General features: G+C 38.9%; 1 protein-coding gene across 1 annotated transcript in view; it reads right to left on the bottom strand.

Moving 5' to 3' along the window:
* The window catches only part of DNAH11 (dynein axonemal heavy chain 11), a 385020-nt gene that overhangs the window by 271176 nt on the left and 92767 nt on the right, over positions 1-21077 (bottom strand). The window contains exons 21-23 of the mRNA XM_043462325.1: positions 4324-4482; positions 3053-3136; positions 1508-1666 (exon numbers count right to left, since the gene is read on the bottom strand). Of these exons, the coding sequence (XP_043318260.1) occupies positions 1508-1666; positions 3053-3136; positions 4324-4482 (402 nt within the window). The remainder of the gene's footprint in view (positions 1-1507; positions 1667-3052; positions 3137-4323; positions 4483-21077) is intronic.

Raw genomic sequence — 21077 nt, 5'->3', positions numbered from 1 at the left:
AAAGTTCACTAGAGGAAATGTGAGGAGGGGGTGGGGAGAAGGGACATACAGTCTACATGTCATGTTGGGAGACTCAATAAAGATTTTCTGAAAGAACACAGTAATCAACTATGAACTCTAAATATGCAATGTCTAAAAGACTCTCTGGAAAGTACTATAGTAACAACAGCTTCAGGAACCATTCACTGAGGATTTGCTACATGCTAAGTCTATATGAATCTCAGCTCCTGTGTGTTCACCAAGTCTGCACAGGAGCACTATAGCATTACTTGTATTTCATGGAAGGGGCAACTGAGGTACAGAGAGCAAGTAACTTGCCCAGGATCCCAGAGATGTGTTAGGGTTGGACCAATAAAGCCTAGGCCGTCCCCACTTCATGAGGCTGAGCCTGTCCTCAATTTCCCCACTCTGCAAACTCTGTCTTCAAATCATGAGAGCCTTTTTTCACAACGTGTGCCTAGCAGAAAACAAGCACATCAGGCTGCCTGTAATATATTCTAAATTCATGAAGGTCACCTTCCCTGGAAAATAAAATGTAAGGTTGGTATATTTGCTCTTAAAAAGATTTAGAAGGGAAAGAAAACATAATCTCAAGTGGCATGGACATATGAGAAATAATTCTATATTTTGCAATAAAATCAAGACCATCAAAAGACCATCAAAACAAACACGACACTATTAATAAATGAATTGTGGGAGGGGATCACTATTTCCAAATTCTCTGTCCTCCTAAATTCACTTCTGTGCTCTTTCATCCTCTCCACTAAATATAAGATTTTTTGCAGCCATGTCATGCTCTATAAAATGCCTTCACATTATCTTACTTGACTCTTACAAGATATACATGATATGTGAGAGTAGATAGCATCTGTCTCATTAATAAAAAGTAAAACCCAATAGAAAAAGGTTAAGTGTATTGTGTGAGGTCATACAGCCAGTAAGAGATAAAAGTGGTGGTGGTGGGGGGGGTGTCTTAGTTACTTCTGTCTGCTTTTAACAAAACACCATAGACTAGGGGGATTAAACAACAACATTTATTTCTCACAGTTCTAGAGGCTATAAGGCCAAGATCAGGGTGCCAGCTTCACTGGGTTCTTGGTGAAGGCCTCCTTCTTAATTAACAGACATCTGTCTTGTTTTCACATGGTAGAGAGTAGAAAGTTCTGGGGCCTTTTTCCCCTTACAAAAGTACTGACCTCATTCGAGTTCTACCCTCATGACCTAATCATCTCCCAAGTATTCCATCTCCAAATACCGTCCCACTGGGGATTCAGGCTTCAACACACGAACTGGGCAGGTGCAGGGGAATGACACATTTAGTCTATAGCAGCAGAGGCTAAAACTAGGAACTCTGCATGTCCAGACCTTTGTCACGTCTCAAGGGGACTGACCTCTTGCAACTGATCAGAGACCTTTTCCCAAATCCCACTTCATCCCAGACGAATGATATGAACCAAGGAATAACATGTCACAAAAATATTCAGTTAATGAGACCCAGGACACTGACCCCAATGGCCGTCATCAGCTGGTGCCAATGCCTGTCCCTGAGGGCAGGGCTCTGCAACTCGGCAACAGCTCTCAGAGAGGTCATCGTGTCCTTCACTGTGCTTTCCAGGCCCGAGTAGGCATCCCACACGCGAACCTCCTTATCCAGAGACCAGATTACCTAAAGGAAAGTGAAAAAACAACCCAGCTCTTACATATAGGAAAATATACCTTATAATCTGCCTCCTATGGAAAATTATGTGTACTTTTTCCTGGGTTAGGAAGAGAGTAAATGTGTTTAAGCTCATAGATTAAGGACTAAGACCAGAGAAAAAAAGAAAAATATCCACTCTCTCATGTACTAGTCCACTATGTACAAGACACCTAGATATACTGGTTTCTTATTCATAGGCTCTAATTGGATATCCCATGAGGAAATCCACAGGTCATTAAACGCAGTGAAATAATAGAGTCTACAGCGCATGCGAATGAAGAGAGTTTCCTCTTGAAACAGAAACATGCAGAAAACTGAGATTGTTACTGGATCACTAAGACCTTCCTCCAAAGACCTGACTTGTTTAAACAACTTTAAGACATGTCAAATAGGGCCCTTGACTTGACTGTCTTCTTGGCTCATGGAACAATATCAACAATTTTGAATGAGAAAACCCAAAATAAAGTAACAATTTCAGCACAAAAGGACGGCGCTACTTGTTTTAGAGGAAAAAAAGCAAAAGAGTTTCAGCTGAGAGTGGGGTTTAAACGGTAACTCTGCCGTGAGACCGTCCGATGTTAAAGGACACAGGCAGGAAACAGCACAGAAGAGGAGTACAGTCACCCGTGACTCCAAAAGAATGACGGGGCATTTTAGTTAGGGCTCTTGGACCAGGAGAAAAGGGGAGAAAAAGATGGGAAGAGCTGGTTGGACTGAGTTTGGGCAAGGACATTCTGGGGCAAGAAGAGAGCAAAAGGCCCAGCCTCTCACTGCTATGCATTTGGCTTTATCCAAAGAGGCTTTACTTTCTTCAGAGGGCATAGGGCAGTGGGGATTAGATACCAAAACACAATATTCAAAGAAGCTGAGTTCTGTTGTATTGAGCCCTGCTGTGATATCAGAGTAGGCAGTAAGAGTAAAGATCATAACATTTTATATATTTCCACAGGTTACCCCAGCGAGCTGCCCCAAAGCCCACAGTCAAAAGGTACCTTTGAAGATACAATACACTTACAGTTGCTAAGGTAAGAATTCAACAGTTTCATGCGCCTAACCCCTCAGCCCTGCTCTTCACCTCTTTTTTACTCTAGACAGCCACAGAGAGTGCCTGAGTATAGCTGCTGCTCATCAATTCATTAGCCCTAATATGCTTTTATCCACTCATTCACAGAAAGCCAGGCTTGATTACAAGTGCAACTGGCTGACAGTGGGAAAAAAATTCCTGTCTCAAATCATCCTGTTTGAAGTAAATAAGGACATGCGGCCCAACACAGCAGATTCTAGCTTAGGGAAGATGGAAGGAGGTGGTGCAGAGGCAGATAAATCGTCATCACAGACAGTTATGGAACTTGCCTTGGCAAACCTTCTGAGTTCCACTTCCATCTGCTCCACATTAATCTGTCTCCACTGGGTTTTAGTCCAATTATCAATGCTTCTCTGAAAACGCACAAGCAGATAAAAGTGTCAACAACATTTGGTGAAAGCCAGTCTCCACAGCAAAATATATAAACTGATGATACACAGCAACTCCATCATCCAGGGGAAAGTCAATTACTTAAGTATTAACTGCACCTGTCAAAGCTTCCCTAAAACCAAAACAAAAAAGTTATCAGAACATGTCAAACTTAAGGCTAAAACATTGTGATAGATTAATTTCTAGAAGCAATGGCAACTTCCATACACATACCATCATTATCACTTAATCCTGAATAGTTTGAATGAATTGATAAATAATGCTACCATTAAATATCATATTTTTACAATTCTACATATAAGATAAGCTTTTGGAAGAAAACCTTCATCCATTATAGCCAAAACTCTCGTGAGTTTCTTGTAAATGTATTTCTATATGGCTTTCAACTAACTTCAAAGAAAATCATGTATTACACATATTGCAATATGCCTAGTTCCCTAGAACTTATTTTTATACTTAAGTTGTAACTTAACTGCTGCTGCTGCTGCTGCTAAGTCGCTTCAGTCGTGTCCGACTCTGTGCGACTCCATAGACGGCAGCCCACCAGGCTCCCCCGTCCCCGGGATTCTCCAGGCAAGAACACTGGAGTGGGTTGCCATTTCCTTCTCCAATGCATGAAAGGGAAAAGTGAAAGTGAAGTTGCTCAGTCGTGTCCGACTCTTAGTGACCCCATGGACTGAAGCCCACCAGGCTCCTCCGTCCATGGGATTTTCCAGCAAGAGTACTGGAGTGGGGTGCCATTGCCTTCTCCGGTAACTTAACTAGTAATATACAAATTATTTTTAGCCAGGCCTGTTTATATATGCATATATATATAAGTACAAGTATGGGTGTATATGTGAGTTTGTATGCAGAGATGACCATACGTGTGCAATATGTATTAATTTTTATTTATATACTATAGAACTCTCTAGAAGGGTTTGAGACTCATATGAAGTTTCATTGAGAACTGAAAACAAAATCCACGAATAATTCAGAGAAGAATCTTCAACTAACACGTTTGAGGAACTCCAATTCTGGGGCAAAAGTTTAACAATCACATATTTTAAGATATTATAAAACTATGCAGACACTAAAAATTGCATATTTATAGAAAAGAAATACTAAAAGAAAAAAAAGACACGCATGCTTTCAACAAGCAGTGTCTTACTCTAACATAAATAATGACATCCCAGAGCCCCTTGAGCAATTTTATCTCTTTGCGACACTGCTTCATTTGTTTGTACTCTGGAAGAGCCACTTCAAAAAGATGAGTAGATTCCTGCATTTGCAGCATCTCTTCTTCTAATGCCTCAAGCTCTTGATTTGCCTGAGGAGAAAGCAGAAACACAAACACACTTAATATCCAACAAGCTGCCAGAGAAGAGAAGTCACAGTGTTCTGGTTCCATTAACATTTACAACTTCGATTTTTAAAAGAGAGAGAAATCTGAAGTATAATTATTGGTAAAATGTAGAAGGCTTTAGATAAGCAAACTCACAGCTACTCAAAAAGTTAGAGTAGACTATCAGTAAATACAATAATAATATCAATACCCTCCCCATATACAATTTCAGCAGAATCTGCTCTGGTATCAAATTGCTATGAATCCAAATTTTCCTCTTGATTTTCCTCATACAGCTGGGGATTTTTCTGGGGAGCAAAAGAGGAGGTGCAAGAAGCTTCCACTGAAGTATAAATCACTTAAAATTTAAAAAAAAACCTTCAAATTAAAAAAAAATGCCCTAGAGATTATCAATACACAAAATATTCCCAGGTGGCGTTAGTGGTAAGGAACCTGCCTGCCAATGCAGGAGACATAAGAGACACAGGTTCCATCCTTGGCTTGGGAAGATCCCCTGGAGGAGGGCATGACAACCCACTCCAGTATTCTTGCCTGGAGAAGCCCATGGACAGAGGAGCTGGCAGGCTGCATTCCATTGGGTCACAAAGAGTTGGACATGACTGATGAAGACAGAGCACACACATGAAAAAATTCACCATATGATTATATTTGGCTGCCCTACCGTCTCATCAATGTACAACAGTTTATGTTTTACACCAAATATAAGCTGACTCTTTTCTTTCTTGATAAGCCAATTGTTTTTTTTTTAAATAAGCCAATTCTTAATTTTAGTTTTTATTAACATACTGGTGTCTTAATGTGGTCAAGTGCAAAGAGTACAAAAGAGCTTGCAGGCAGGAAAAGCTGGAAACCCAGGGTCCTCTCTCCCATTCTTCTGGAGGCTGTTTCTCTAGTTCTCAGTTCTCTACACAAGTTGCTGCTTATTGATTTATCAAGTTTGGACATTACAGATTTACTGGGTTTGCAAACAAAGGATTTAACTTTGCTTTTCTACTTTATATTTTCTCTCAACCTTCTCTCAATATCCAACAATTCTATTACTTTAGGTCTTTTGAGTTTCTTTTCTTAACTTTAAATACCCACAGTTAATCATTTAACAACTTTCAACTCTCCTAATTTCTTGCAACACAAATTAGAATATTAGCACTCTAACATTCTTTCATGATGTAAATTGTTTCATTTTTACATGTTATACCTTTATAAACATTAGCTGCAATTCTCTTAGTATTACAAATGTTAGAAAAATTCTATACACATAAAAAGGGGTGTGGCTATGAGCATACACACCATCCAGCTTAGGAAATACTTTTTACTAATGACTTTTAATGACCTTCTTAATTTTATCCTTCTCTTTCCCACTATAAACAAAAATCACTAAATTTTTATTTAATATCACTGATTTTATATTTTCACTACAGGTGTTTGTACTGCAAATGCTAAACTCTTAGAATTTATGGCTTGAAATCTATCTTAACACTATATATTAAGAATTTTAATATATTTTATTTTTGAGGTACTTCTACATATTCATGAAAAGTATATATTAAGTTCATTTCTACCACTTTATGGCACTACCCAGTGTGAATACTCTACAATTAATTTATTCTACCGCTGATAGTCATTTCTGTATTTCACCACGAATGAATGTTAAATGATACCTAAAGATCTTTTGGCATTTCTTAAGGTGGCTATATGACTTTTCTCTTAATCTTTTAATACGATGAATTATATTAATTTTCTAATGTTAAATATTTTCCTGGAATGAACCCAACCAATTTATATGGATTTGATTAGGTTTTGTTTAGTTCATTTGTATCTATGTGTACAGAAAAAAGAACAGCTTATAATTTTTCCTTTCTCGTACTACCCTTTCACAAAAATAAGACATGCTTCATAGAGCAATTTTTGAGTGTTCATTCTTCTTCTGGGCTCTGGAAGCATATGAATGAAGTTTATTTCCAGAAAGCTCCTTGAATTAACCTATCATCCCATCAGGGCCTGTTATTCTCTCTGTTTTAAACTAATGGTTTATATTTTTATTTTCCTACTGGGTAATTTTTCTTAGTTATAGGACTATTCAGGTATGTTATTTCTTGAGATAGTTTTAGTAAGTTATGTTTTTCCAAAAATGTATCCATTTTGCTTAAATTTTATTATTAATTATATTTGATGATCTTTTGAATTTCTGCTCTTTATGTACTGCTGGTTCCCTATTTATTCCTAGGATTGCGGATTTTTTTTCCCCTTTGTTACTTCCACCTGGGATTTGTCAATATAATTAGTCTTTCAATTTTGGCTTTGTTTGTCCTCTCTTTTCTTGAAATACACATACTGGAAGTCATTTCAGCGATTTGTTGATGGTTGATGCATTCTGCTTTTGTTTACCTTAAATACACTCTTGTTACTGAAATATAATTTTACACAGGAGAATTGGGAAAAAATCATCTATCTCCCAGCTTCCATTGTTGCTGGTGACAAATATAGCTCTTACCTCAGGTATCACTTCTAACAGATAATCTGTCTTTTCTATCTGGATGCTTTAAAGGTTTTCCTCTTTGCCATAGGTACTCAGTAGTTCACTGTGATGTGTCCAGATGTTGACTTCGTATTTAACCTTTATCAGTGAATATCCTCAGTTGATCCATGCTTTGACCAGTACTAAAAAAAAAATCTCAGCTACTGTATCTCCACTGCTTGTCTAATAGTCTGCTTATTCTCTCTTCCAGGAAGTCTGAGTGGAAGAGTTAGACATCATTCTAACTTCTTACTCTGTATCTCTTCATCTGTTCTGTATTTTTTTATCTCCTTTCACTTATGTGCTGTTCTTCTAAGTGATTCCTTCCAATGTCATTTGCATTTCACTAATCCTCTTTTCAATTTAACTAGTTCTTTCACCACTACTGAGTTGTGTCTTTTAAAATAATTTTATTTTTCATTTCCATAAGTCCCTGGTCCTTTTTCAAACTCAGCTGATCATTTTTGATAGTCTCAAAACTGAGAACTTGCTTATTTTTTTTTTCAATATTACCTTTTATTCTCTTAATAAATGTTGGGTTGTTGTGTGTGTGTGTGTGTGTGTGGCTGCACCACACGTGGGATCTTCGTTCCCTGACCAGGGATCAAAACAAGGCCTCCTGCAGTGGAGAACAGTCTTAACCACTGGATCACCAGAGTAGTCCCAATAAATGTTTTCTAATATCTGACATTTTATATGTGTATGTATCCGTGGTTTGCTCTTTCTGTTGCCCTTATGCATGATGGTGTGTTTATTTTACTGTAAACACAAATTTAACTAAATTTAATCTGTTGGGCCCCTGAAGAGATTAAAATAAGATCAGTTTATTCTCCTTTATCCACAGGAGATCTGGATTTGCTTCTATTGTGTGCTAAGAACTATTGAAACCATTTCAGTTTCCTGACCTGGAAATTCCTTAAGCATAAGGGTAGTACAAAATTGAACCACAACTCTTGGGAGAACAGGCTCATGTTTACCAATTCCCAGAGGATCCTTTTCTCCATTTTTTCACCCTGTTCTGAGCAAAGACTGTCATCTCAAAGGCTCCCTGCAGGCTGCAGATTTTCCCAGCCCACCCTCTCATTAAGGGTGAAAGTGAAAGTCGCTCATTTGTGTCCAACTCTTTGCAACCCCATGGACTGTATGGTTCTCCAGGCCAGAATATACTGGAGTGGGTAGCCTATCCCTTCTCTAGGGGATCTTCCTAACCCAGAAATCGAACCCAGGTCTCCCACATTGCAGGCGGATTCTTTACCAACTGAGCCACCAGGGAAGCCCTCTTCAAAGGATCTCCTCCTTTGTCTTGAAAGGGCTAATCACAAAGTTCTAGACTTCTGGTACTTTGACTTGCCCCTACAACAGCACAGGCTTTCAGTTTCCCTCTGCTTTCCATCCTGGTTTCAGCTACTCTATTTTCCTGCCCTTTAAAGATTTCTCTCGTTTTCTTGAGAATTCAGCAATAGATTTAGAAATTATGTATTTGTGGACATGTTTCAAAATCTGTTTTACAAAAGAGGGATTTTCAAAATGGCTAGTCAACCACATTCCCCAAAGTCAACAGCTATTTTATTTATTTTTAATTATTTTCCTATTAGTTATACTAATTATTCCTAGAAATATAAATCTAATTATTTTAATTCAATTGTATCTTTGGCTATGGAGAAAGAATAGCATATAATATAAATTTCCCAGTAATTGGTTATAAAAGGAGAGATATACCACACCAGTCCCCTTGTTCCTGGTGGGTCAATGGTTTCCATCTTTTGGAGTGAAATGCCTTGAGTACTGGGACCTACCATGTCAGTCCAGAACAAGCATATACATGACTTGGGTTGAAGCTAGTTACATAAACATTATAGACACGCTGGCTGAACAAACACACAAGAAAATGACTTCAAGATAAAGCAACCGAGTCTTACTATATTCAAAACTTTTTATAAATCCTCAACATATTCTGTAGGTGCAAAGTTAAATATCTAACTTTTAAATATGTAACTATATGGTGTTATAGTATAGCATGAAAATGGTAAGGCTCAATAAATGATAACTGCAGGAAATGTTTACACACAGCGCATTAGTCAAGGAAAAACGTCTCCCCATCCAATCTGTTCAGACCACCTGCAATGTAGATATAATCTTAAAAAAAAAAACAACAGTATTAGCATATTCTAACCTACTCCCTTTTCAGTGAATATATTAACCACTTTCCCTCAGCCAAGTGAAAGAAAAGACCTCATGCTATAGAATGGTGTTTAATGAATGGTTGAAAGCAGTTAAAACTAAATTCAAATCAAAATTTGGAAAGAGAAATAAAAAACTGCTTCAGCTTCAAGCTTTACAACAGTCTAAGGAGTATTTTTTGGCCATCTGATGCAAAGAACTGACTCAATGGAAAAGATCCTGATGCTGGGAAAGACAGAAGGCAGGAGGAGAAGGGGACAATAGAGGACTAAATGGATGACATCACTGACTCAGTGGACATAAGTCTAAGCAAACTCTGGGAGATGGTGAAGGACAGGGAAGCCTGGCGTGCTGCAGTCCATGGGGTCACAGAAAATCAGACATGGCTGAGCGACTGAACAACAAAAGGAGTAAAGACTATCTCCAGCATGAAGTCAAGTCAGGATGGCAGCCTACAGGGACCCAGAAAAACTCCCGGTCCCTGAATCTAAGCTTCAAAGTCATCAGCCAGGCTGCTAGGTTAAGAATTCTTAGAGAAACAAAGATATAATTTTTCTAATAAAATTTTAAAACGTTTTTTCAAGTCTCATGAATTATGCACCATTTTGGATTATCTGCCTATTATATACATTCTTATAGTCAACTATGATAAAGTAGCTCGTTATGAACTAGGTTTGAATGACTCAATAATATTTGTATCCAGAATTAAGAATAAGTTATGGGTATTCACTTGAAAGGCCCTAAAACACTAGCCACCTCCAGAAAACCACATAACATACATTTGGGGAGTGAGCACGGGGACATATGTAGTGTGCAGTTGGGAATGAGACTGAGGACATGTAATCAAGCCTAAAGAAGAAAGTACAGAATGAGGCAATAGACATAAATCAGAGCGGGGGAAAAGAGTAAGTTATGGACTTTCCTCACTATGATTAAGAATTACGAACCAAGTATCACATAGGAAACAGTACAACGGTCAATGTTTCTCATTTTTTAAAAAAATAAACAGCTAAAATTTTAATACTGATTCTGTCACTAACTGTGTTATCTCCAACAAGTGACTCAATTATACATAATTATATCTTCATCTGAAAAAAAAAAAAAGAATAGAAGCTATATCATAGGGATATTGCAAGAACCGAAATAAATAACGTATGTAACATGCTGAACAAAGTTCTTGACATATAAAGTGTTTAAAAAATAATAGCAGTTGTTAGTTTCATTAGTATGAGTACTTTGATGATAACAGCATTCTGGGGAGACATGATTTAAATCACAATATACTTTACTTGGTGAAAATGGTTTATAACTGGGTTTTATAGAGCTAATTCTCAACCCATAACTAATTGCAAAACTAAGGTAAAATATAGCAGTATCTCAGTGTCCAAATTTCTTTTTAAAAATAGCTATTATAACACACAAGATCACTGCAATCACATTACCTTATCGAGTACTGTATATGGATTCTCTGCATTAAAACGAAGGGGCGCATAGAATCTGAATCTCTCTCTGAACTCTGCCTGCTTCTCCTGATGAAGGCAGAAAAAAACAAAGTGAATCTCAAACTAACAGCTTCAACCAGTCTTATAAAACCTTTCTTAAACAAACAACAACAACAAAGCAACTTTGTTAGCTAGCTTACATCAAACAAAACACACGCTTTCCTTATGAGAGTGACTTCTGCATTTTGGAGAGGTGAGACTTCGTGTCTGACAGTTGCTGCAGTCTTTTTGGTAGTTTCCCATCTTTCAGGTAATTCCTGCAAAAACAAAGGTGCAAATGGGAAATCACTGCAGCACCTAAAACAAACCAACTCCACGGGATTAAGTTATCCTACTCTTTCTCCGCTAACCCATGGCATCCTTTCATTCTTGTGTAAGAGAAGGAGTTTACACACTGAAGATTAAAGTGACTAAAAGGCTCAGAACCAGGCTGAATCCCAGGCTGACACATTGGCACCTCCGGAGTCACATCTTCCAAGCACAAACCAGGCTGTCCTCTGAGACTGACCTCAGCATAAATCAAAATGTTTTCAAAATAAACACAAATTACCAAATTATTTTGCTACTGAGGGACAAAATTAAGTGCTCTGGAAATGACTCAGTTGATCTAACACCTAGAAATGGAGCCATGTTTAGCCAGGGGAAAAAAAAGATGTTTTGGATCTGGTGGGGCAGAGATGAAACTATGAATGTCTTGTCCTTCGTTTTCCTCTGACTCCCAAAGCTGTGTTTGTACTCGCTCTGGATGGAGAGTTTGAACGTTTGGGTTAATTGTAAATGACTAGGATTTTCAAAGTAAGAGGAGGCAAAGGGAAGCGAGGGTTAATTCCTACTTGATGGAGGACAAAGCAGTTGTGAATTGTTCAGGTAGCAACTCAACTCTGCTGTCCTGACTACAATGCAAACCGCAACAGCAACTTATTTCCTTTGAAGAGCCCTTCTGCGTAACTGCTGTTCAAAAGCATTCCTTGTGTCCAGACTAAGAAAGCATTGTTTGTCTGGGTCATCTCCCAGGACACTGAAATTGTTTTGTCACATAAAACCACCCATGGTGGTGGGACTCTACTTGTGTATCTGAAGTACAAAAATCAAAGGTTTTAAAGACTGTTTTGTAACCTTTGATAAATATTTGATAAATGATTCAGTAACTGTCAATTATGAAAAGTGCACTGTGCTAAGTATAAATTGTATCTGAGTGCTGGAGGAGGGCTACAAAGAAAAAAAAAGCTTTAGACTGATACTGTTATATCATTTATCAGTGTGAAGGAGAGACGCACAAAATAACTTTTTTCATGACAGAATGTGTTAACCTCGATCAGGAGGTGTTATGAAATTAAACTGCAACAAGGTGTCCTGACAGAAACACCCAACCAGGCCAGGAGCTAAGAGACTTGGGCTCTAAAGCTACCTGTTTTTCATCTTGTTTTTCCATCCTTCTCAACAAAACTCTGCATCCTCATCTGTACCGAGTCTCACTTTGCAATTCCAACTGACCCCACAGAACCAGAAGTTTCATGGAGTCCCTTCAGGGCCATGGGAGAGGAGACATGAAGAGGTCTCACCGGTGAGCTCAGGTTCCTTAACCTTCTTCAACTACACTAGACCTGCTGCTATCTGCTTTATATTTGGGGATACCAAAGAGGCTTCCACTTGATACAAAGGAAGCTGTCATTGAAAACCAATAGATTAGATGACCTCCAAAGTCTAGCTGATACTGGTTCACTCGAGGAGGAGACACTGCATCAGAGGCTCACAGCAATGAGTGGATTTCAACAGGGAGAGATGAGGGTGAGATCCCTCAATAACTTGTAAGATCTCCAGTGCAGAAAGGAGTGAGAGTGTGGGCTCTGGAAACTGGACAGGATTCTGAGGCTAGGGGCAGTCAATGAAGGTTTCTTGGGAAGGGAGTTAATAAAATCTATAGATTACAGGTGTAATCTAGCTTCAGAGCATACTGTAGATAGAGTGTGAGGACACAGCCGTGCCCAGGGGTTTTAAGCATTAAACTGAGCACCGGCAAGTTTGGGGAAATGTTATGACTGCCAATGATTATGAAGGAGAAAAAGTAACTCTCACAAATGGCTTAAATTAAAACAAATCTGGTACATTGTTATCCTCTACAAGCAACTTGAACTGCCTATAAATCTTGCATTTTCCTCTGATCAGCATGAATTACCAGCACCGAGACACACACATATAAGCTAAAGGTGTGGTTCACTTTTGAAATCTTGAAAAGCTTCATATTTCCAATATTGCCAAAACTGTAAGTAGTGAGTCAAACTTATTTTTATAGAAGTAAAGCAGAATACCACATTTGCTTTTATTCATCTTGGAAACATAAGAGTCCACTAGAAAGCATGTAAGCTAAAAAATGCATAAAAGAATTTTAAATCTTTTCCCCGGACTACAGCACTAAAATTAAATATATGAACTCCCATTTCATAAAAAAACTAACAGTCAGAACTAAGTGACTTGATCAAACATGTCTCCATTACCACTTATACTTTTCCTCATTAACTTATTGTTGATCAATGTATATAAGGTGTCATATGTGTCAGGAAAATTTATCAAAGACTTAAAAATGATAACAGAAAAGACTGGGACCTAGCTTTAGCAAAGTGTGAGCCAAACTTTTATAACACAAATTCTGGAGGTCATGACCCAAATCCCCATATCAGTTGCTTCTACTGTGGCTGGTTCCTCTATATGACATATTTTCAGGTTCAAGATCTGACTCAAAGAATATCCCAATCTTCCTAAAAACAAACACTTATAGTGTGTTCTATCATAATTATTCAATCTCTCACTCTGGTTATATATTATCTATCCACATTGTCTTTCACTCCAAGTCAAACTAGATTTTCTTTTAGAGACAGATTTTACTTAAACAAAATTTAATAATTCATATACAGTAATTCTTTGTAGCCAACAAAGCACTTGTAAATACACTGTTTCAATGAGTCTTCACAAAACAAAATGCGGACTATAAAATGGAGCAGAAGTGAAAAACATTTTGGTGGTTCCTCAAAAAGTTAAACTTAGAAACCACATGACCCAGTAATTCTACTCTTACATTTTTTTCAAAAAAGAACTGAAAACAGGTACTCGAGTACTTTTGCACTAATGTCCACAGCAACGTTATTCACAACAGCCAAAAGATGAAAAGAGCCCTAATATTCCTCAATGGGTGAAAGGCTAGACAAACTGGAACACGCATACACACACACACACACACCCCCCTGAACATCATTCAGCCATAAACAGGAATGAAGTAGTGATATATGCTACAATGTTCATGAATCTCAAAAACATCCTGCCAAGTGAGAAAAGCCAGACACAAAAGGTCACATATTGTATAAAACCACTTATATGAAGTTTCTACAATAAGTAAATCCATAAAGACAGGAAAAGATTGGCAGTAGCCGCGGACAGATGGCAGGTAGTAGGGGAGCAGTGGGGAATGACAACTCATGGACATGGAGTTTCTTTGAAGGTGGTGAAAACGTTCTGAAACCGTAACAGAGACAGTGGTTACATAACCTTGTGAACGTACTAATGCCACACATTTTGAAGCAATTGCTTTTATGTTAATATGAACTGTGAATTTCACCTCAATTTTTTAAAAAAAACATGGGGAATCAGAGACAGTATAGACAAATGTTACAGGTGAGGGATCTTAAGGGATATTTTACTGAAGAGGACGCATGCTCTGAGACAAACATATGAGATGGATTTGCAATAAAGAAACCCTAGTTTGAGTTCCATGCTCTAATCACTGAACTAGACAGAATTCAATAAAAAGTTGTGTTTGTTTTTTTTTAACTTAATGCAGAAACTGATCACATTGCAAAGTCAAACGTAAACCCGTCCTGGAGACTGGTAGATGATGTAAATGTATAAACTATCTATAGAGCTTCAACATGAACATGGGAACAGCATCTCAATGGTGAGATTTTTATTCATGAATTCAGTTATAACTACGAAGACTTTGTACATCATTTGGCACACAGTAGCCACCAAGTCAATCCAGAACATAGAAAGAGGAGGGTGACACAGAAACTCTGTTTAGGAAACAGTGATTTCTGCATCCAAATTGGGCTTTATTTATTCTTTACTAACATGTCCACGATTTGTTTCCAAAGACTAGGAGAGTTCTCAACTGACAGGCAATTTTAGACGAAAAAGAGAGCTGGAGTTCACTTCACATGGGAAAGTGAAGATATAAGAAGAACCCCAAAAATGTACTTGAGAGACTCTCTATTATCTGAATACCTCTAACACGAAGATGGTGAAGCACAGCCATGCAAAGCAAGGATGTAGGCATGAAATACCTCTAGATATTTATGTCCTGGCTTCACTACTTGAGTGGCCCTGGGAAAATTATTAAGTCCCTTTCAGCTTCAGATTCCTAAGCTGTAAAATGAACACATTAATATCTACAGTATACATTGCTATGAGGAGTCATAACAGAGTACGCGTGAAGAATGAATGTGGGTACAGGAGGTGCTCAGTTTATGGTAATCATGACTATTTTACCACTACACTCACCTTTAGCTGAGTATAGACTTGCTCAGGCATCTTCTGGCCATACATTTCCAAGAGTGTGATGGTTTCTTTTAGCGGTTCAAAGAGTTCATCAGTAGCTCTCTGTCGGCTTCTTACAGCCAGAAGATACCCCATAATGTCAACTAAACCATCATGATCACCTTCACTTAATTCTCTCTGAAGTCCAGCGTCTGTCTCCTTTATAAATTCTTGTAGCTCATTCAAGCTATAAAGACATGTATGTACATACACATACACAAACTCATTAAAACTTAGAAGTATAAGGCTTTTGATTGATTCTTATTTTCAGTATTTACCTAAGTAAATGCTTGTTAACCATATTATAAAACTGGCAATTTTAATGCTCTTAAAATTAATACATCAGTTTTAAGAAGCAGTCAGGTATGAAAAGTTATAATTCCAAATACCAAAACACAAAGGGCTACCTGTCGATGACAAATCTCAAAAGATGCTCCTGAAACATCCAGCTCCATTTCCTGATAATGTTCATCAAGCTCACTTTAAAAGGCTTCATGTCCACCTTGAACCAACTATCAAACACCCTGAAGTCGTCAAACTTGCTCATCTGAACATACAGAGCCTCATAAATGTCAATCTATAATTAGAAGAGAGAAAAAAAAAAATCACTGTGTAACAACTCAGTCAAAACCCAGAAACTAGATTGACTGCTTAGGGTTTTTCTTGCCTGTTCTTTGAACTGCTCAAGTGTTGGTGATTGTTCGGGGACCTCTTCATTCACGTGAGGCTCCATCTCCTCTGCCGACACAGTAGGGCCATACAGAAGGAACTGCTTCATGAACTCGGCTCGGTCTTCTACCCAGAGGTAAGCATACATGTCCAGGGTGTTTCTGAAGTCCAAGACTTTGCTGATAACGTCTGCTACTCTCCTCATGATCTCCTGCCTACCTTCTGCCAGGCCCAGCATGTTGTCAACATCACTCTAAACAACAGGAGAGCCAAGCATTTACAAAAGCCAACCGTGTTTTCTCAATCATGTGCAACCTAACATTCTCCAAGGCCATTCTTCAAAAGGAGAATAGTTGGTAAGATAAAAAATTGTGTTGCCTTTCCCAACTTCTTTCTTTATGCTCATTATCCCAATTAGTTTTGAATCATTAATATAAAAGCTAATTTTATAATTAATAATAATTGTCATTCATATACATGTCTTTGTATGGGCATTAGTACTCAAATGTATGGGTAGTTGAATAAGCACATTTGTTTTGAATTCAGGGAAGCTGCCACCCTCTATGTCCTTTTTCACCTTTTCATCTGAAATATTATTTCTTAATATTTTCTCTTTTGCATTTATATATCAGGAATGAGGTGCTTTCTTTCCTGTGGCTTTATCCCATTTTAAAAGGCTGTTTAAAATTCCTGACTTTCCTGGCTGCCCCAGGATCAGCTCACAGCATCTTGCTTTTAGGTTACAAATAAAATTAACCATACTTGGTATAAATATAGCACAAAAATGTAAACATCACAATACAGAACACTAGAACTCAAAACTGAAGTATATTCAGAATAAAAGCTCTGGAATTATCTTTGCATTTGTTTGTAACTCTAAACATATTGTGCAAAATTGGATAAAATATATGTAAATATGTTGAACTTTTAAAAATAAACTTTTTAAAGAATTTGTTTCCTTTTAAGTTTCCTTGATTTCTCTGTATTCTATTTTCTGCATTCAGTATTCAGTAACACTATTAATAAATGCATTTATAAGCTCTTAATCTATTAGTATGTATATATAATTAGCAATAAATGTAATACCTATTTACAAAGAGCATACCTGGTAGTTTTCTATTTCCAGATGTGCTGCTACTCGCTTCATCTGGGCAGACATTCTGAAACTACTGCACAGCATTTCTTCCACCAGATCATAGAAGCCATCTCCAGCCTCTCTTTCTAAAGAAGGCTTAAACAGAATCTCTGGGGGCATTAAGATCATTTGTGCTTGAAAAAATGGTGCAGGTTTCAATTGTTTCTCTGTGTTCTTCAGGAAGAAGTCTAAGTCATGCATTATTGCTTGAAAAAAGCCTTCCACCACGATGTCATCAATGAATTCTACATAAATCTTCCAGGCATCCAGAGAAGGATTGGCTCTGAATAGCTTCCTATTTTCCTACCAACAGACAAGTATTAACAGATCAGTATAGACAACAGTGAGTATAAAAATGAAAGTCATTCATTTAAATAGTACATTAAAGGGGCTGCATTTGGGGGTACAACATAGAAACATTCAAATGCTTGGTTGTAGAATCTTAAGCCAGATGGCAATGACCTAAGCAGGATTTTGTAACATTTATTTTATTTATAAAATATATTCAAAAGTCATTCTTTAAAGGAGAAATCATTATGAAGACTGCTACCTACAAATACACACAAGAACTACACAATTTCCCAAAGCATCCTAGATGAATGGGGCCTGGGACTTGACCTTCCAGGGCCTCTCCTGTAAATGAAGTTTCCTCACCCAACCAGTCGTCCAGAGAACACTGTACTGGGATAACCAGAGATCACTAAGTCAGCATAGAGTGACGTGCTGTAGGCCATTCTTGGAGAACTTGCACTGTACTTATGTTAAAGTCCACTAACCTGGTTTAACTGATTGTTTCCAAACACGAAGTTATTTCGGGTCACCCACCTATGAGCAGCTGGAGGAGCAATACTAGCTCAGCTTGGGAAACACTGACCTGGGGAAGCCCAACCTGCCTTTGTGCTTTAACCTCTGCATCTCCCCATGGGTGGGTCAACGGGCACAACAGCCCAGACCCGGACATGGTTAAGGACGGCTAGAGGTTGGGCCCAGTGTGGCAGGCCGAGGGACAGAGATCTGAAAAGGCCAGGTGAGCAGCAAGGCTGGTTCCAGGGGCACCTTCTGAGTGGCAAAGGTTGAAGTCTATGCAGGCCAGAGAGTAGATGCTGAAGACAGAAGCTACTGTGACACAGAGAAAGTGTGTTAGTCGCTCGATCGTGTCCGATTCTTTGTGCCCCTGTGGACTATAGCCTGTCCATGGAATTTTCCAGGCAAGAATACTGGAGTGGGTTGCCATTTCCTTCTCCAGGGGATCTTCCTGACCCAGGGATCAAACCCAGGTCTCCTGCACTGCAGGCAGATTTCTTTACCATCTGAGCTACCAACGGGGACACAGAGAAAAGATGACAGCAAAACGGCTGATTAGAAGGTAGATTATGCTTTCTTTGATTATTCACCACTGTGGAGATATGATCCAGGATTCAAAGGTGTGTGCTATAGGCAAGAATCAGAACTACAGAGGTGACTCTCAATCCTGATAAAGCAGGGCAAAAATTAGCAAGTTTTTGAGGATTTTTTTTTTTTCTTTTGCCTTCTAACAAATTTAAGAGCTGCTGTTTTCAGGGATGCTGTCTTTTCCACCATGCAGGTGGAAGCATTCACATCTGTGTGTTGTATACGACCCACACCTCTGGAGCTGGCAGTACACACCCCAGACAGCTGTGCGCAGCAGTCCTGTCTCCACTGCGAAAACCAGAAAGGAGAAGTCCAGAGGTCAAAGGGGTGAAAAAATCCTCAAAGACTATCTTGTTCAGGCTCTGCATCTTGAACGTATAAAACAAAGACCTAAAATGCATCCAGCATCCCATTAATAGGATCGAGAACTAGAAGCCAGTCCTCTTGGCTCCCCAAAGCAGGGTTCTTTGCAACACATCATAGCAATACATCTGTGATTTCCTCACTGTTCATACTTTCTCATATCAAGAGACTCAGTGTATATCACTACAGTGCCACTTATAAGAAACTGCTGTAGTTTCAACAATTTACAGCATAGGGAGGAAAAGAAATAGAAAGGAGAGCTTTGGGTGACGAAACGATCACTCGGGTCCCTTCCAGACCCAGTCTTCCATGGTTCTGCCCTTCTCATCATCTTAGATGCTGACCTCAGACATGCACTCAGAATCAACAGCCACAAAGGGCACGGCAGGAAAAGGCAGAGCTTACCCACCTTCTGCTGGCTTTCTACGTCTTTCCCCAAAACCACACTCCTCACTGCAAGTCTGAGGACCAAGCTCAAAATGATGTGCTAATAAGAGGTGGGGCAATCATTTAAAACACAGATTACACAAACAAGTAACCGTTTCATTTCTATTTTAAAGTCGCATTCCCTCAAGTTGGAAGCTCTCCACAGTTCTTGGTGACTTCAAAGCTTCTTAGTTTTTTACTTAAAGGCAAAAAGCAGAGTCTACTTGATAGTAGAAAAACTTCAACCTTATTCTGTGAGAATAACACTGCAAAACCTTGCTTGCAACTATTTCTAGTCATATATTGGCAACAATTTCAATGCATCTTGATCAGGATTCATAAATCTTACTGATCTAAACCCCCACGTTACTGTTTAGGGAGTCCACTTTTTTATTATCAAGAAAATACAAAAGAAGAAGCTGATCGTAACCCGTCATCTGTCCTCCATGAGACAGACTCTAAGGCATCAACACTCATCAGTGTGTCCTAAAAGTCACAGCATAATTCACAGTATCTTGGCAAACTAGGAATAGTCAGTGGCATGAGTAAGTTAAGATACTGCTGAAAAAACTTTCTTCTTTACATATCATAACATCCCTTCGATTCCTTCAAGCCTTGTTTGTTTAGTCGCTAAGTCATGTCTGACTCTTTTGAGACCCCATGGACTGTAGCCCGCCAGACTCCTCTGTCCATGAGATTTCCCAGGCAAGAATACTGGGGCGGGTTGCTATTTCTTTCTCCTGGGGATCTTCCCAACCCAGGGATCAAACCCGAGTCTCCTACATAGGCGGCAGATTCTGTACCATTGAGCCACCCGGGAAGCCCCAGCTACCCAGGCCTTAGGGAGAGCCTTCAGAGGGAGCACTGCCCTACCCACACCTTGATTTCATGCTTTTAGCCTCCAGTCTGTGTGAGAATACAATTCTGTTGTTCTAAGACATCCATTTGTGGTACTTTGTTACAGCATTTATTACTTTGTTACTAGCAGCCCAAGGGTGCTAACACAGGCAGTCAGCAAAGAAAGCAAAGTTTCTGCCCTAACACGCGTTACCAGTAGGGAAAACTAATACTTTCTTAGATATTTCAGACAAACTTGGAAGTGAACAGTCTTTGAAACCCATATGCATTTTTTTCTCCCCACCCCCCTATTTTGTGACAGTACAGCATATCAAACGTACCACATGTTATTTTTTAGTGAATGCATTTGCTACTCTTCAGATACTGTCTTCACAGAATTCCAATGCCAGTCTGTGCAAAAATCTCCGCTTGGGTGGGCATCTCTAACTAACATGCTCAAAGACAAATCCTGTCTTCTCTACAACATCTTGCTCTCCCACAGCCCTCCTCATGTCATAAAGGGAACTCTATTTTCCCAGTGGCCCTGAACAAAAACCTCAATTTCACCTTCAACTTCTCTGTCCCCTGACTTGTCACAGAAAATATTCTCGGCTCTGCCTTCAAAACACATCCAGCACATGACTACTCTTCACCACTGCCACCCTGATCTAAGCCATCATCACCTGGGTTATAGACTCATCCCCTCATGGTCTCTTTCTCTACCATCTCCTGCCTCCCGTTTCACGCAACAGGGAAAGCCTATGAGCAGAGTCTCTGGCTGCTATTTCCCCTTAGAGCAAAACCCAAAGTTCTCAAAATGGCCTGTTGATCCTGTGTGATTTGCCCTTAAAAGTGGGCACTCAGTTGTGTTTGATTCTTTGCAACCCCAAGGGCTGTAGTCCGCAAGTTTCTCTATCCATGGAATTTCCCAGCAAGAGTATTGGAGTGGGTTGTC

Source organism: Cervus canadensis, chromosome 3 (assembly GCF_019320065.1).
Source record: "Cervus canadensis isolate Bull #8, Minnesota chromosome 3, ASM1932006v1, whole genome shotgun sequence".
NCBI classification, from domain to species: Eukaryota; Metazoa; Chordata; class Mammalia; order Artiodactyla; family Cervidae; genus Cervus; species Cervus canadensis.
Note: the sequence above shows the minus strand (reverse complement) of the source record. Positions and strands in the feature narration are given on the sequence as shown.